The 18,069-nt window shown below is 28.2% G+C and overlaps 1 protein-coding gene across 1 annotated transcript; it reads right to left on the bottom strand.

The window, feature by feature from the left end:
• Positions 1 to 305: 305 nt before the first annotated feature.
• On the bottom strand, positions 306 to 1,775 carry LOC148300405 (uncharacterized). Its single transcript, XM_088274865.1, has 2 exons — positions 1,714 to 1,775; positions 306 to 879 (listed from the first exon to the last, which is right to left on the bottom strand). Exons 1-2 carry the CDS (start codon positions 1,723 to 1,725, stop codon positions 421 to 423), a joined length of 471 nt encoding a protein of 156 aa, XP_088130991.1. The 5' UTR covers positions 1,726 to 1,775; the 3' UTR covers positions 306 to 420.
• Between the last annotated feature and the right edge of the window lie 16,294 nt (positions 1,776 to 18,069).

The following is an 18,069-nucleotide window of genomic DNA, read 5'->3' as shown; positions in this document are numbered from 1 at the left end:
TTTTAACTTATTAGTTAAGAGTAGCGTTGACTGAACTTGTTGTGACATCACAAGTTCAGTTAGCGCTACTTAACGTGTTTTAGATTCTATGTTATACGCTAAACCAAAAATGTATCTGTATGTTTGATAATCCGTTGCACATACATTGTAATACAACATAATATATGAAATATTTTAATAATATTATTTGCTTTCTTTTTGTTTAGTGTGAAGAGGTTATGTATTAGATGATGTGTTAAAATACATTAAAAATCAAAATTTGATGGTTAAATGGGCTAAAAGGATTTTTTCAAATTAAACGGAGGTTTACTGTATGAAAAAGTTTATTAATCAAATGAAATAAATTTCAAATAATTAATATTTGAACAATTGTATTAGTTTCATTTCGGAGAGAAAATTTTCGGGTTTAGTGTCGGATGCTTAATAGTGGGTGTAGGCTACTGGAACTCCGGCAGCGTAGGCGAGGGGAGATCCAACGGTCTTGACCAATGGGCTGCTGTAGGCAGATACTCCGGGATAGCTGGAATAGGCGACTGGAACTCCGGAGGTGTAGGCGAGGGGGGATCCTGCGGCGTAGGCGAGGGGAGATCCGGCGGTATAGGCGAGGGGAGATCCAGCGGTGTATGCGAGGGGAGATCCAGCGGTATAGGCGAGGGGAGATCCGGCGGTGTAGGCGAGGGGAGCTCCGGCGGTGTAGGCGAGAGGAGATCCGACGGTCTTCACGACTTGGGAGCCATAGGCGGACACGGCGGGGTAGGCAGAGTAGGCAGACAGAGCGGGATAGGCCGAGTAGGCGGACACAGCTGGCACGCCGGTGTAAGCCACGTGAGACACGGAGGGCTTAGCAGCGCACACAGCCACGAGGGCAGCGAAGAACAACTGTAAAAATACATTAAAATAAATTAAAACAAATAAAAATAAATTGAAATAGCTTGAACTTCACAAAAATTAAAATGTTGCCAGACTATCACTCAAAAAAATTACTGGTAACAAAATATGAAGCAACAAAAATAATTTGTTTAAACTCTCCAGTACATATTGTGTCGAACGGTCAAGATCTATGCAAATATATGCAAATATAATACGACTTACATACTGAAATTTCTGTTATTGTTCAAAAAAGGAAATGTAATGAGCAAATCTAATTTAGTAAGTTATTAAAATTATTTTTACATACACGTTTAAATATAAATACATTCATATGTAGGAGATATTAGTTATATTGGATTTTAATAAAAGAACTATAGTTTTAAAAAAAACAATTATATTTAAAAAAAACTATATCACTACAATCCAACATAAACTTGATATTTAAACGACTCAACATTTTATTGTAGGAATTTAAATATCTTTACTTTAATCATTATAATATTTCATTTAGGTAATTTTTCGCGTGGTCTATGGTTTTAGAAACTAAACATAACTAAGTTAAAAAAACTTTTTTTATTATTATATGAAAATAAATATCAAAATGTCGGTACTTAATGTTTCTTGAAAATGGGCTTTGTTTATTTCTTATTTTAGGAAATGGTAAGCTATTTCATCAATTTAAAATTTGGAATGCACCGCGATGTATAAGTTATAAATAAAATATATACATATTTTCAATATGTTTTGAAAGTAATATTTTTAATATAATTTAAACAATTCACACTTTTCACTGATCTTACGTTACTATATTAACTTATTTTATGATTTCACAGTCATACTTACAATCTTGAACATGTTGATAGGAGGATTTGAGATTGTCGAGTGAAAGACAAAAGTCGAATGATACTAATTTCCATGCACCCAAGCCTTTTATACCATTTAAACTTCTTCCAAACAGAACAGCTGAAGATCGAAAAAAAACAAATGCTAGTTGACTGCGGACCAATTTCCAGCCAACGGTCTTGAGTTCGAATTGGGAAACGAGACCGATAACATTAGGCTGTCGTTGGTTCATAGATATGGAAAATATTACAGTTCAAGCTGTAACGTTCTCGTTCTTTAACTAGTGTTTTTCTTAAGGACGAATGCCTATAGTAATGACATATTACACCGATGTACCATTAACATAACATGATATTCTAAATCATTTAAAGTGCTCCTAATTGCTGTTTCTCAATCTTTTCACAAGTTTCTCATAGCAAAAAATGTTAAGTTACTTACGTGGATAGCATTTTAACGTGTTATCTTTAAAAATAAAATATCGGTGAAATTATACTAATAAAAATTAATCAAAAAATGTTAATTCTGTCTGGAAATCAAATCTGAATTATTATTGAATTATTACTATTTTTAATTTTTGTTATTCTTATATGCAAAGGTATAACGTATAATTTACCATTTGCATATATTTGACATATTTTGTACAATAACCAAACAAGTAAACGTAATAAAATTTAAATTACCGTTTTTAAGTGTTGTGTTGTACTTGTATAGAAAACAATTATTAATCAAAATAATTTATCAATCAAAATTATTTTTATAACGATAATTCGTCGTCTTGTAGCTGTATTTATTATTTCCTTCTGTTCGTACAAACTACATATGAATATTTTTTAAAATAAAAAATGTGTTTGAAATACATTCAGTAAGTAAATTAGTTTTTAAACAATAGTGAAAATAAATGCATACAAAACACGTCCGTTTTATCAAATTCATTTCATATCTCATTTATTGAATAATTAACATTTTGAAAATCTCTTATTCTATCTACGTTTGTATCTGGTTTTCTTACCGTGAACTTTAACTATCTATATATCATTTTATATCCATATGTTAAACGAATACAGCATGTAAATATATGGGGTGTTATAGATTTTTCCCAACGGATGTTGATAAAAGAATTACCAGTTTAATTGATTAGTCACAGAAATAAACCAAAGGTTTTTGCTAACAGTCTACGTTCATGTACAAATAATATTATTTAATTTACCACCATTTCCTAAAATCTAATGTGACACGTCTTTAGATGCATTTCACATCATTATCAAACATCGTACTTATTTAAAAATGGATGCATAAATTGCTATAAGTATCTTAACAAAGACGAATAAATCATTGAGATTTAAATATGTACATCTGGGTATTTCTAAAGTTCACTTCCTGTCATTAGTTGGTTAGGGTTCACTTTTGACACTACATATTACATTTACCATATTCTACTCATCACTGATAACTATATTTCTCTCTTTCAAAAATGTTTAATATCCAAACAAAAACATTCCATTTGACAGGAATGTTTCATATACTAATTTCAGTGCTGCCATCTATCTGTTAAAATTTTAAATAATGTAATTGGAGCCGAAACCTTCAATGACAGATGGTACTAGATTTAAACCGAAAGGGTATGTAATCAATTTTATTTATTGATATCTCAATAGTATAGAATAAGTCATCAATATGGGAAAATGGAATTCGAGTTATCTACGAGGCTTACGACCTGTTAGTTTTTTGACATAGATTTTAGTATTTTGAATGTTTCATTATGTTACATCTTGTAATACTTGGACATACATTCTTAATGCATTTTATTGTTTAAATGCAGTACTATCTTAATTCGTGATTAATTTTTGTTCCTTGTGTCACTAGTTGACGAACGTCTTTAATCTCCAGCAATATTTGATTATTTATGTAAACATGTGTAGTACAGTTATTTTTATTTTTTATTTGGGTTAACAACAGCAACATATGTAAAACAAAACATTTAAAGAATATACATTACACAAGCCAATTATAGTTAACCACAGAAACATAAAGATAAGTTTAAAATATTAAGTGTAGATCTAGCAAATGAACACATATTTATGAGAGAAAATGTGCATGTGTGTAGTGTGTAAGAGGGTGTGTGTGTGCGTGTGTGTATGTGTATATTTAAGAGAGAGAGAGAGAGAGAGAGAGAGAGAGAGTGTGTGTGTGTGTGTGTGTGTGTGTGTGAGCTTGTGTGTGTGTGTGTGTAAAAAAATTCTTGTTCCTTAACCCCCTCCCATCCCTTTATTTATTAACCTATATATACCCCTAAATATATTTTTTGTTCGTTTTAATTTTAACCAGAAGATGAAAACATCTGTACGTTTTCGAAACTATTTGTATTAATAAATAAAACTTATCAAGTGGTATATACAAGTGATTATTTTTTAAAAATTTGGTATTAGCCACTTCAGTTGAGTATCAAAATTATATAATACATCCTGTATATTAAAAATATACATATCTCATATTACGTCCGCATCCGTAGGCCAATATTTATGACGACTTAAGATCAAAATCGTTTTATAAATTAAGTAGTACAATGGAAGCACGTTAATATTCTGTTGACTTCTGTATTGTATGTCAAATAAACTACTTACTTTTTATATTTGGTTACTGTCGATTGTTTACGATTATATGTTGACGTCTTCTAGCACTCATCTAAATGGTGTATAGGGCACCGTATCGTTTCGACGCTGTAGTAAAATAATCATTAATCACTATCATTGGATCAAGCGGTAAAATATATTTGAAATAACACAAATAACGTAAAATTAATTAAAGGATAATTACTACGACAAAAGGAAGAAAATTAACAAGGAATAGAAGGTAATGAAGAAGGTGAAAAAGAAAAGAAATATTGCATACTCTTATTCAAATAAGCTTTCGAAATATAGACAAGCTACTACTTATATAAACCAAGTTTACTGAGGGAAATTTGAGAATTTATCAATATATATTATGATATCTAATTGTTATATTTTAAGGAAAACTTGTGAAATTTACACGCATATCTTTTTACTTTCTTAACTTATTTAAAAGTCCTTCGATCACTCGGTGTCCGGTTTTCTTGCACCGAATGACTATTTCTCAACATTTTCTATCAAATGGAAATTGAAAATTTGTATGATGATAATTCATTACAATAGTGAATACGTAAATCATAATTAAAAAAATTGTGGTAAATAGAGTTCTATATTCATGGAAATTTTGTAATTTTCGTAAAACATAAATGTAAAAATCAACATTATCATGTCCTATATTTTATTTATTTCTTTGTAATTTCAATAAATTCGTTTAAAAATATTTATATTTGAAAATGCTACTGAAAGGCGAATTGACTTTAACACAAATTATTTGTTTATGTATTTAAAGTAAGACACAACCTTTGAATATCATTTCGATTTAAAAAATAAAATTATATTATATTACAATGATTATAGAAAACACTTGTTTTATACCACTTGAGTTAACTCAAGTGGTATAAAACAAGTGTTTTCTTTAATCATTGTAACATGTCTTGCCACAAAGTAAATGCCAAAACAATAAATAAAACATATTATATTATTTAAAGAAATGCTTTTTACAACATTTAAAAAAAAGTTTTAATTGTGTACATGTATAAATAATTAAATGATACATTTAACTTTAACTTAACTTATTTAAGGCATAAAACATGTTTAAAATGATCTAATAGGGGTCGGAGGATGTAGTGAAAAAAATATTATTCCCTAAGAAATGTAATACATAACCATTTTACAATTCTTAGCAAATAAACATTAAAATTGTTTAAAACCATTATTAACTTTTTTTTGCGGTAATGTTACAATCTCCTTAACATTCAACGTTAACTTTGCGTAATACGACCCATTGAAAAAAATATGAAACCGATCGTTTTTATGACTTTGAGCAATTAACTGATATTTCTTTGCAAAAAAAATCTGCCCATGTTAATTATTTTAAACCGAAGGTACCGAAGAAATATAATGTGGACTATAATATACTATTTTTATGCAAATCATATCCGTGTTCAAACAGGTTAATATATACTTAGTACCTATTCTAAATGTGATCTGTAACATTTTTTGCGAGAAGCCCACGTGTTTTCCATATTCTTGCGTTTGTCGTAGGTACGACCGATGAATATTTATACATACCTACTCACTTGACATTGAACACATAAAAATGTTATATATTGCCAAAAGAAACAATTAATTACCGCGCGACAGGGAGTGTAAAAAATTAAACAAGATATTGTCGGTTTAGCTTAAATAAATTATATTCATTTTTAAATTATTTTTATTTATTTATTTTTATTTTATTTTATTTATTTGTTTGAGAATTGTACAGCTTTACATTATAAAAAAAATAAAATTACAACAATAAACATTACATAACAATAACAAAAATAATTACATTAACAATAATAAAGCCTGTAATGACCAGATTTCCATATTCCCTTTTGGAAAATCTTATTCATCTTTGCTGAAATATCTGTAAAATTAAAATGGTTCTTAAGTTTGTATGTTGGGTTTATAATTCAAATAAACATTTTGGCTGGGAAAAAACAATAATTGTGGGGAAAAAATAATAAAATAAATGTTGCATCGAAAATATATTTATATGAATAAATATGTGTGAAAAATCAGGAATACAAAAGAAATAAAAAGAAACAAATTATTGAATATAAAATAATGAACGTTTGTCAAAATGCTCACTTGGTTCTAGAACCTTGTTTTCATATCAAACTTAATTGATTAAATATGTTAAAGTTACAAATAAATGTTAATTAATCAGAGATATAAATCAGCGATAGGAACTCACATAATTAGTGGCTTATAAAAACTGTGATATTCATACCAATGTTAAAATTATAAACCTGGATGATCTAATTTTGACCTTAAACAAGCAATAAGTGAACATGTAAAAAATAGCACGAATAATTTATTTGAATGCAAAATCTCATAAAGCTGTATTAAATCTATCCAGAAAAAACTTATATTCTCAGAAAATTACAAAATATATTATTCTTATTAGCGAGGCGGAATTGAAAGATGTTGTGCGTTTTACGATTAAAAATATCGTGATTCCATAAATAATGCAACTATGTTGATTTAATCTTAACAAGGTATTATTCTCGAGCATTTTAACGATACAATTTTAACGATGTGTTAAATATCATTTGAAACCAAAAAATTAGCAAAAAATTAAATTCATTTAAGAAGTGTAGTCATTTCATCGTGTATATTGTAAATTTTTCAATTCAAATAATGAAACTAAATACCTAAAAATATCTGCTGTGAAAAATAATAAGAAAACTTGTAAATAAGTACAAATGTAATATAAATATTTTTAGCGTATGTGTTACATATCAATAAAACAGTCGACATGCTTTTATTTTCAAAAAGCTTGTTAATGTTTGAAAATGACAAGGTTATTTATAGTTAATTATTAAAATAGAACTGATTTTAACAAAAACGCACAGTTATTTCACACATACAGAATTTTTTACAGAATTAATACAGAAATTAAAACAGATTTTTTTTTACAACCAAAAATATAAATATTTTTACAATCAAGATTATCGAAAAACACTCATTTAGTATACAAAATTAGAAGCAAATTATGGAGTACTTATTATGGATTTATATTTTTTTGAAAAAAATATTATTTCACATTTACATTTATACTTTATTAAGAGCCTCTCTTAGAAATCCATTTATTTTATCCGCCGTTATAGAATAGGCCGAGGTTAACGTTTTTATTGACCCAACATCTTTAATTTGTCAGAATAATCGATTAATATTGTACATAAAATTAACTTAAGTAATATATTAAATGAGGAAAATGACCAGAATGCCGGTAATATTTTATTTTTAAACACTATCTTTTGATTTATGACAATCGCATGTTATGGAAAATATCATTATCTTTTAAAAATGATAATAAGTATAGGATACTTAGAATACAGTTATTTTTTGACATCTCATCAAAGATGAAGAAGAATATGGAAGTCTGGGCATTTACGGGGCTGACGACCGTCATAGGCTGGTTTAAGTGATCACTTTACACACATGTAACATTCACCAATTCTACCCATTATTGACAACCACACTACTCAGATTCTTGTTCTTGAATCACCAGAGACACGAAGAACTTCACTAGAGACATCAATTGGTAAGATGTAAAGAAGCTTTTTACTAAGCAGAAACTCTTATGTGAGGTCCGAATCCTGGATTATAATCACACACATGAGAAACGCCAGAAAATACCATTTTCATTTCTATTATTTAAGCTTATAATTTGACCAGATAATTTGTTTACAACATTTTGAGTGTGTCCAAATACTTGTTCACAAAATCTGAATTTTCTCCAATTACAGGAGAAAATCCAGATTTTGTGAACACACTCAAAATGACGAAATGATTTGACACACTCAAAATGTTGTTAGAATACAGCAGTAAGGAAAATAGCGAAAATTGATAGATAAATGTAAATGTCTGATTGAAGATCAGCATCATGCTTTTAACGATATGGCGAGTGTTTTTGCCTAGAATTTTCACTCTTAAATAAATAAGTAAGTCCACTAGCAAATAGGTATAAGGTTTTTAACTTTTATAGCTGTAGCCTAAGTAGGGCCATAATAAGCCATATTGCATACGCAGTAGCTAGATTTCATAGTCACTTGGACTCTTGATAATTCAAAAGACGTTAGGTGGAAAATTAATCATCAAACAAGTTCAAATAATAGGCAACATAATGTGTTATGATTCTTTTTCCTATCAGCAATCTGAGTGAGTAGGGTATCATGATGGATTTGATAATCCTTTATCTCTGTCCTTAATTGCTAAAATGTCTGTAATTTATCTAATGCTCTATATTTCAGACCAGATTTACTGAAAGGGAGCAATTTATAATAAAAATAATACAGATATGTGATCTCTTAAGTATATCCGGGATCTCATGTGTATTAAAACTAGCGATCTATTTTGTGATTTGGATAAACTGAGATGATTGAACATATTTTGGTAACGTCCTAAATAGTAAAATTTCTAATAAAGTATAAAAGTGTCGGGTTGTGGTTCCGTGGTTAGTGTCGCGGACTCTTGAGTCAGAGTTTCTCGATTCGAACCCACTCTACCACAATTTGATACCTATTTCTAATAATGAGCCGCTTAGGCTCACAGAAATAGCATGAAATTTAAATATTTGTGTAAATAATAAAAACACAAATATTTCTCTTTAAAAAAAAGATAACTGATGCCAAAAAATATATATATATTTTTGAAAATTAAATGTGTTAAATTAATAAAAATGAAAAATAGGCATTTTATTTTCTAGCTAAAAAACGTTATCAACCATGTGGTATGGTAATACGAGTATAACAATCCGCTTATCATTCATCGTTAAATTTATGGAAAAAGAAATAGTATGATTTAGAATTTTTTTTTGTAAATAATAAAACACAAATATTTTTCATCAATTTTTTTAAAAATAATACTAATTTTACCCAGTCACGAATTACTGCGATTAAATCAAGATAAAAGAAAAATTAACGAAATAGAATGCACATATTTTTATATGCGTATTTCACAACGCTCGGCAAAGAAAATATTAGATAAATCTATAAAACAAAAATGGAATGAAAAATATTGAAAATGCTTACTACAGCAGCTGTCAATAGTATTGAGTGAGTAACTATTACATTTAACAGGTGGCCCTGCCTTTTCAGTCACATAAAATGCATTTTCCGTGTTACTATACATAAAACATACGTATACTCAAATGCAACGTTGTGTCAAAATTTCAAATAATCGGTATATAATTTTTGAAGATTTAAAATTTTCAACAAACGGATATTTATATTTTGATAAGAAAATTTATTTAAGCTGTCAATTATACTGGATGGAAATCACAAAATAAATGTATTTTTAATTGGAAAAATTTCTAGAAAAATGGCTAAGAAATTTTTGTGAAAAACGTCTAAGGAAAAAACCTCTCTAGTTTGCCACAAATCAGTTCCTAAAAAAGCATAACTTGTGCGTTTGTGATTAAATTTACGGATCTAAAAACCATTTAAATGTTAAATAATATTAATGCCAGACAATATATCAACCACCTCCTTTATAGGCTATAATTCATTCCCTACTAAAAGCAATCCCAACCTTAAAATGTTCTATGATGTTGTTGATCATTTGATTTTGTATTTAAGTTGTCACTGAGATCAGTCGAATAGAATAAGATTGCGACGACTTTATTTATTTTGTATTTCAAAGGATGCAGTGGCCAACGCGTGTTGATGTCAGAGACTCAGTTATTACAATCGTCAGTGAATTTTTTCAAGATTTAATAGGTTTGTGTTATTTATTTATTAATTATTAAAAGTAAAAATAAATAATTTTGATCGACAAAATTAGTCTTTTTGCCTGTTAAATAAATTAAAAAGCTTTTATTTTTTAAATTTCAAACGATCTGATTTGAAACTTTCAAAGGATTTTTATGTAAGTTGTGATGTTTTTTTATGGAACGTATTTACAAAAGTAATTCATTTAGTGAAAATAAATACATATGTAAATCGAGATCAACATGTATTTTGAAACTATTTTCTCGGATACTCTCGGATGAAACATGTCTCTTTTTTATATTCTGGACTCACACTTGAATGGATAAAGTGAGCGATTCCACCAAGATATTCAACGGAAAAATAGATATAGAAATACGGTTATTGACTATTGCTTGGTGTTTTCCAAGCAAATTATGGTAGAAAATCCATGAATGTTACATTTCGATTTAGATTACAATGTGAAAGTAAATAAAATTAAAGCATTCATTTAACAACAACATAAAGTTTTTAATTTCGCAGTAAACATCTTACTACGTAACCTTTTATATTTTGCATGTATTCTTATTGTCCTTAGAAATTCCTTGAATTGTTTTTAACATTTGTAAAGAAATTTATACATTGTTTTACTTACGGAAAGAAACATGTTTTGTTTTTCAATATTTTTTTATCTTTTTAAATTTATTCAATAAAATTACAAAAAATATTACAATCGAACTCATTTACCTTTAACACATCTAATACCTTCTAGTTGTGCTGTGCTTTTTCAAAAAAGAGACTAAGCTCTTGTTCTTGGAGAGGGACAAACATTCATTGGTTATTGTTTATACATGTGAATAATAAAATAGTTTTTTCTTTGTATTTTTTGTGTGTATTTTTTTCAATCAACATTTATAAAACGTATTTAATTCATTTTTAAGAATTGTAATATCTTCTATTTTTTGTAATGTGCGTAGGAAGGTTATTGAAATATTTAGTTTACAAATATTTGAATTTTTGTTGGAATGGTTTGGTATCGCATTTCGTTATTGTAAAATCATTTTGGATTATTAAAGTTGTTTTTCTTCAGTTTCAAATATTTATCGCCCTTTGATAGTTAAATAATTGCCTTTTTTTATAATGGTTTCTAAATTACGGATTATGATTTTTTTAAATGATAATTTTGATGGACAAGTTTTCTTTTTTAAAATGAATTTAATGAATATTCTTTGAGATTTTGTATATATTTTCAGAAATCCGCAGGTATGGAGTTAAACATGTCTAAAAATATCATGAGTAATGTTTTTCAACAAATGAACGAAATCGTTAGATGGAGGCTTCATTCCTAAGATAGTAAAACTTTCCCCGCGCACTTAGTATTTCCGTCATGTTTATTGTCCGCACTGACCGTATTTAAATTATCTATTTCACATAATGCTTAATACTCTAGGCCTTAACAGGTACAGGTGCCAGTCAATGAAGAAATGGATACATCATAGTTCCTTGAAACGTACACATATTAGACTGGAAGGTCTGTACATAGAATTATCATTTTCTAATGCAATATAAGCAATTTTTGCCATTTTTTAAGTACTTAAAAGTACCAATTCATATTGTTAGGACCACAATGTTTCTTTTAGTTTACGATTTATCTAACTTAACTAATTGCAAGGTATTTAGAAGGTCAAATTTATAGTAAAAAAACCCAGTTAATAAATAAAGAAAATCGTTTAAAATACACTATAATATGATCATTAACATGCTTATGTCATATGAAAATATAACTCAAACAAACCGCAATGCCAAATACATAAACAAAATACAATTGTTCAGCAAAAATCTGAGAAAAACTTTATAAAAATACCAAAATTAATGTATCAGCAGTTACAAAACTTGATTTAATTGCTTTTAAATACGTTTACATGTTTAAGTTACATTTTTATGTAATTAATTTGATTTCTTCATATCAGCGTCCATTTTAATGAGATGAATATTTGTATAACTACACCCATTTAAAATACTTTTAAAACCCAAACAATTATTGTAAATAAAAATAACCGTTGTTCACTTAAACAATGACATACATTTTTAATTGATTCCATAAATCATACATATGACAAAAGCGCATTTCCGCATACAGATGTATATAAATAATACATTCTTTTGATGTGTCAAGATATTTTTGAATAAAATAATTACGTTATAGTTATTACGTCATTTTCAATCCAGGATTCAAAATGTATCTTTTTTGTATGATTTTTGGAAAAAAATTGATTTAAAGGTTATGCGGAAGATTATTTATGTGATCAGTATTAAGTATTTACTTATATCAAATCGATATTAAACGCAAACGTATGTCCACCCACATGGTAAAAATATTATTACCGAAGACCTATCATGCAATGTTTTGATAAATTATAAGGTGATATATACCATAGAATTAAACATATTTATACGGTGAAGATTCTGTTCTATTGTTAATAATAATTTATTGGCGTTGTTAAACATCCATTTTTTAAACACATTTATAAATTTTCTTACTCATAACATTTACATGGAATCAGTCTTTTAGACATAAATAAGGAGAGAAAATCCAATTTGATTGTGAAAGATTTTGAAAACAATTTATTTTTTCAAAACTAAGTAACTAATCATAACATTTATTATTTCTGATTTTCTAGCACCATTTTCATAATTTTCACAAGGTTATACACATTTTTTTATTTTTTGTTTGTTTGTTGGTTATTTTGGTATCGTAATTTCATTTTATAATACTTTGTAGTTTTAATCAAAATTTGGCTCAATTGGTTTTGGATCCACATATTAGTTCAGCTGGAATAAAAAATATTAATATTGCCATATTGACCTATTGAATAAAATAAATATTTATCGTTTAATAAGTATTTAAGTTTTCAAAACTAGTCATATATATAAATAAAACTGTTTGGTATAAACAATAATTTAATTTTAAAAAAATAATTAACATTATTATTTGTTATTCCACAAAGTTAATGCTGAATCAATAAATAACACACTTAGAAGTTATTTATAAAATACCAGAATTTTATGAAGGTTTCCTCTAATACCAAAATTTACTTATTAAATCCATAGATGACACCGACATAATGACATGCAGTAGATTTTTTCAATTGAAGCGTATCTACAACTTCAAAAAAAAATATTAATGTCGTATTAAATTAATGGGTAGAATAATGAATGTTATACAGTGTTTAAAGTGATCACCTTTTTTAGCCAATAACTGGTCGTAAGTCCAGTTAATGACTAGATTTCTCTATATTTTTCTTCATCTATGTTTAAATAACAGAAAAAAATATTTTTCTCGAGTTAATGATGTTCCATACCTCATCAAGTCATTGTAGAAATAAAAAAATCTGGGCTTAAGTATATACGTTACATTTTAATATTGAAACATTTGTTGTTGTTTTTTTTTAATTTACATAAATTGTATAAATTTATTTAAAGAACAATTATAAACATTTTAAAATATTTTTTGCACCTTGTGTGTCTCGTGGAGTTCTTTTTACATAAATTTTTTATTGTTTTTACCCATTTTAACATAATACACACACAAACAAAAACTCTTGATCATTTACACATTCCTTTATTTTGCCTTTGTCGACATTAATTAATTAGGAATATTTCTCCTCTTCGTATTATCATCGATTACATAAAGTGACGAATCTGGATTTAAATTCCAGTCCTATGTTTTTTAGAGCGACATTGGCCTTTAAGAAAAAGGTCGCGGTTCTTTATCTTCAAATATAGCCAATTTTTTTGTACCGAATATTTATAGAATCATGTTAGAGAAACAAGTTCGGACCTATAATAGTGCAATGATATTTAGGTGGCTGGTTTAATTAATCCTTTTATTGTTTCCTACGCTTGGTGTATACATTTATATAGATATAAAACATATGTATCGCTCACTCCTTTCAACAGCGTCATATATAAAAACTTGATTTTTCAGGAGATCGTTTTTAAAGTTTAAGAATATGATATAATGTATTGAAAATAAATATCAAGCCACTTATTGAACTTTTTACTGTGCGACAGATCTTTTTAGGCAAAACCAGAAGGTTTTTTCTCCATTTGAAAAATATTTAGTTTATTTAAAAAAATATGTATATATGCAATACCTTTTCTTCAAAATGCTAAAACAACACTTTCTGCTCTGTAGCGGGTAAATATTTAAGATAAAAATATGCCTCTTTTGCTGGGATGTAGTACATTTTCTGGGCATTCCGCAAACATGCACAACTCAAAATTTACTATTTTTTTTATTTATGACTTCGTTGAAAGGAGTGAGCGATATATGTATGTACATATAAATATAATACATGTACGTCCGTTGCCTAGTTACAATGAATACACAAAACATTAAATGTTTTATGTACCATATAATAAATGGATCTTATAATTGAAGGTATCCTTTTATCCATTTTTTGAATATGAAGGTTTTAAACTGGAAACAGAATGTGCGAATGAAAGTATGCAGTTGATGAAAATTGATGAGGCAATAGGACAAAGATCTATCAGATTTATACTCCTGTCGTTCGCAACATGCTTAGCACAGACAACATGAAATAAATGTTTTCCATCTAAAACATATACTGTTAAAATACATACTGTGCGGGAAAGGTATTTCTACCCATGCAATCGACTGGTGTTTATCTGTGGGACGAGAAGATCTACCTTTTACACCGGATGCTCTTTAAAAGCGGGTAAGGTATTTTTACTCGATTATTTCGTAAGAGTATTTTATGTCAAAGCTTAAAGACATTCCAAGCTACGTACACATCGATAAAAAGATAGACCATCGTGTATTTTACATACACACATAATTTTGCGCAGTTTTCTGCGATACAAGGTGATTAGTAATTAGAGTCAATGAGTCAGTGAAATAATTTCCGTTGACAATATAATTCTTAAATTATATCTCTCTTCTTTTCACGCATGATTATTCTTTGATGGTTGAGCAGAAAGGCAACATATTCGAAATTATTTTTTAAACACAGTTTGTTGGTTGTATTGCTAATGCGGTATAGGAAAGTATTTATTTTTACGATGTGTTATAAATATAATAGCTGCCTTCTCGCACTCTATTATGCTTATATGAATGAATGAAAAGACGAATATTCGTCTTTTCATCGTCTTCGTACTACGTACAATCTGTCTCAATGATTGATATTAAAGAAATCAGATAAAGCGATTTTTGAAAAAAAAAATTGGATTACTTTTTGCTGGTTTTGGCCCGCTTCACTCACCAGTCCGTATACCGCAAAGCCCCCACAAAGTGTGTTTTAACAGGCTTAGGCAGTGCGTACGTCAAAATATTTACAAACAGAATACTGTCATAATTAGTTACAATTCTTGTCCCCAGAGCAAAAAATGTATACAATAATCAGCCTACTTGCTTAAAGAATACAAAATGTGGTCTTATTTTTTTGCGTTATAACTTAGTAAAAATAATATTATCCATTTTTAATTAATGTTCTACTTAGTAAATACCACTAAATTCCACAAAATGACTGCCGAATTAATTAATGAAATTATTGAAGCCAGTACGGTTAAAAAAGGCAAAATATATAGGAGAAATAGTAGTATTTACCATGTAAAACATTAATTAAAAATAGATAGATTTTACCACAAAGTGACTGCCAAATCAATTAATGTAATAAAAGAGCATTAAATTATGTAGTATTATGGTTGACATCTCATCATACATGAAGAAGAATATGGAAGTCTGGGCCTTTAAAGGGACACATATGCGAAACACTTACTATTCTACACATGATTTATAATTACACTGCTGAAATCCTTGTACATAAGAAGCAAGAAAAATAATGAATTCGACTCCCATCTAAAAAAATCACACTGCTATTTTTTTGGTTCCTACATATACATTAATTTCATGACACTGTACATGTGTGTTCACTGTTTGGTTGTCAATCATGGGTAGAATGGTAGGCAAGTGAATCTTCCTCTAATAACGAAGGTTACGTTACGTTACTCAAGATAGAAGGACCTACAACCCGAGGATAAGAAGAGCTAACCCCGACAGTCAAGAAAGACAATGAGTTGGGAAGGAGCCAGGAAGAAAAAGAACGAAGTTGAAAAAAGTTTTGAATTCTGGATATTTACAGGGTTTGATTTTATATATATATATATATATATATATATATATATATATATATATATATATATATATATATATATATGTATATTTATATGTATATTTATATATTTATATATATATGTATATATATATATATATATATATATATATATATATATATATATATATATATATATACAATATATGTATATAAATAATCAAATACATATTGTTTTTTTTGGAATATTTCTGTACCCGGTTTGGTATACTACAGTACATAACAGTTGTAAGTTCCCTAAAGGTCATCATAAACACTTAGTCGTTCGTCCTTGCCCAAAGACAACAACTTTTAGAGCATACTCAAACTTATAACTAATATGATAATATCTCCAAGTTTCTTTTATCTTATTTGATATATCAAATATAATTTAAACCCTGACGTAACGGAAGAAAAAAAAAGCATGTAATATCAGCACAGATGCGGAAAAGGAACAAATATACAGATATTTTTAAAATATTACTTTAAAAATTGACTTACTCGTTCACACATATTTGTATATATATTTGTGTACCTAAATGATATACATATTATAATTGTCTAAGGTATATTATGTCAACAACCCCGGATATAGAGATTCGGTTTTTAAGTTTCTCAACTTTGAGAATTAGCATAATTTACCGACAAGGATTCTTTCTGTATTTGCAGGCCGAGACTCTATTATCTTTGTTTTGTCTTTGTTATTAGTTAATCACCCGAATTCTCTTTGGTTAAATGAGCTTTAAAGAACTGTTACCTGTTACTGAGTATTTTTAGTTTTACGTATTGTAGTTACGAGACCAATTTGGATTTTACTAAGACACCGGTTTTTTCTTTTTTTTTTCAAGTATTCCCGATTCTCCAACAAAATATGACTACCAATAAATACGAGTGTATGTAGCTCATAATATTTTTTTTACTAATTTATTTATTGGATTTACATATAAATAAAACTATGCTAAATCCACAAAAATTAATACAGCGACGTTTTATTGCATCCCTTAAATTTTACTTTACTGATATTTTTTTTTAAATAGGGGAACATTTATTGTTTTATTTATTTTAAATTGGGGTTTAAAATATTGATTGGTTAAAAAAAAATTCAAATATAATGTCAACAAATAAATAAAAATTAATACTTTTTGCACACTATTAAAATTCAATGACTGATGTATGTTTTTATCCTGAAGGCTTTGCCTTTTGTTCCGTTTTATGTTATATTGGTTAAAGCAGCCTTGTAAAAATAAGCATGAAAGCATTTAAAATAATGGTTTTTACCACAGCATGCAAATGTTTTTAATGATTCCTGTTAAGGTCAGCCACATTGTAGGAAATGTAACCATTTTCTTCGAACCTTGGTAGAAGAAACAATCATAAAAATAGTATAATAGTTTAAAAAATCCGGAAATGAAAAGAAAAATGAGGGAAAAGGGAAATGAAAAATTATGTTCGACCAACGTCTTAGTCCTAATTAAATAATACCCTGTGAGTGTTTATCTTACTTCGTCGTGTAATGGTTTGGCTTCTCCATTGGAGGTCCCGAATTCGTTTTCTCGGGGAAGGGAATCAAAATGAGTCATTCTTAAATGTTAGTCGGAATGCAATCACTCAGAACGATATATTCGAATAGTGAAATAAGGAAACAATGAAGGCAAGCATTATCTATAAAATTAAGAAAGTTGTGTTAAGGTGGTTTGAGGAAATAATGTTAGAACAAATTTATAAGGCAAATTTAGTTGGACAAAGAAACAGAGGAAAATTTGACATCGTCAAGTATTTCAAATACTTGAAAGTTGTCGGGTCGAGAGTCTGAATAATAGGTGAGTATGAGGAGATATTATA

This window comes from Brachycentrus maculatus, unplaced genomic scaffold, assembly GCF_059751285.1.
Source record: "Brachycentrus maculatus isolate JH-2025_06_01 unplaced genomic scaffold, ASM5975128v1 h1tg000728l, whole genome shotgun sequence".
Lineage (NCBI taxonomy): Eukaryota > Metazoa > Arthropoda > Insecta > Trichoptera > Brachycentridae > Brachycentrus > Brachycentrus maculatus.
The sequence above is the reverse complement of the archived record's forward strand: the minus strand, read 5'-3'. Positions and strand labels throughout refer to the sequence as shown.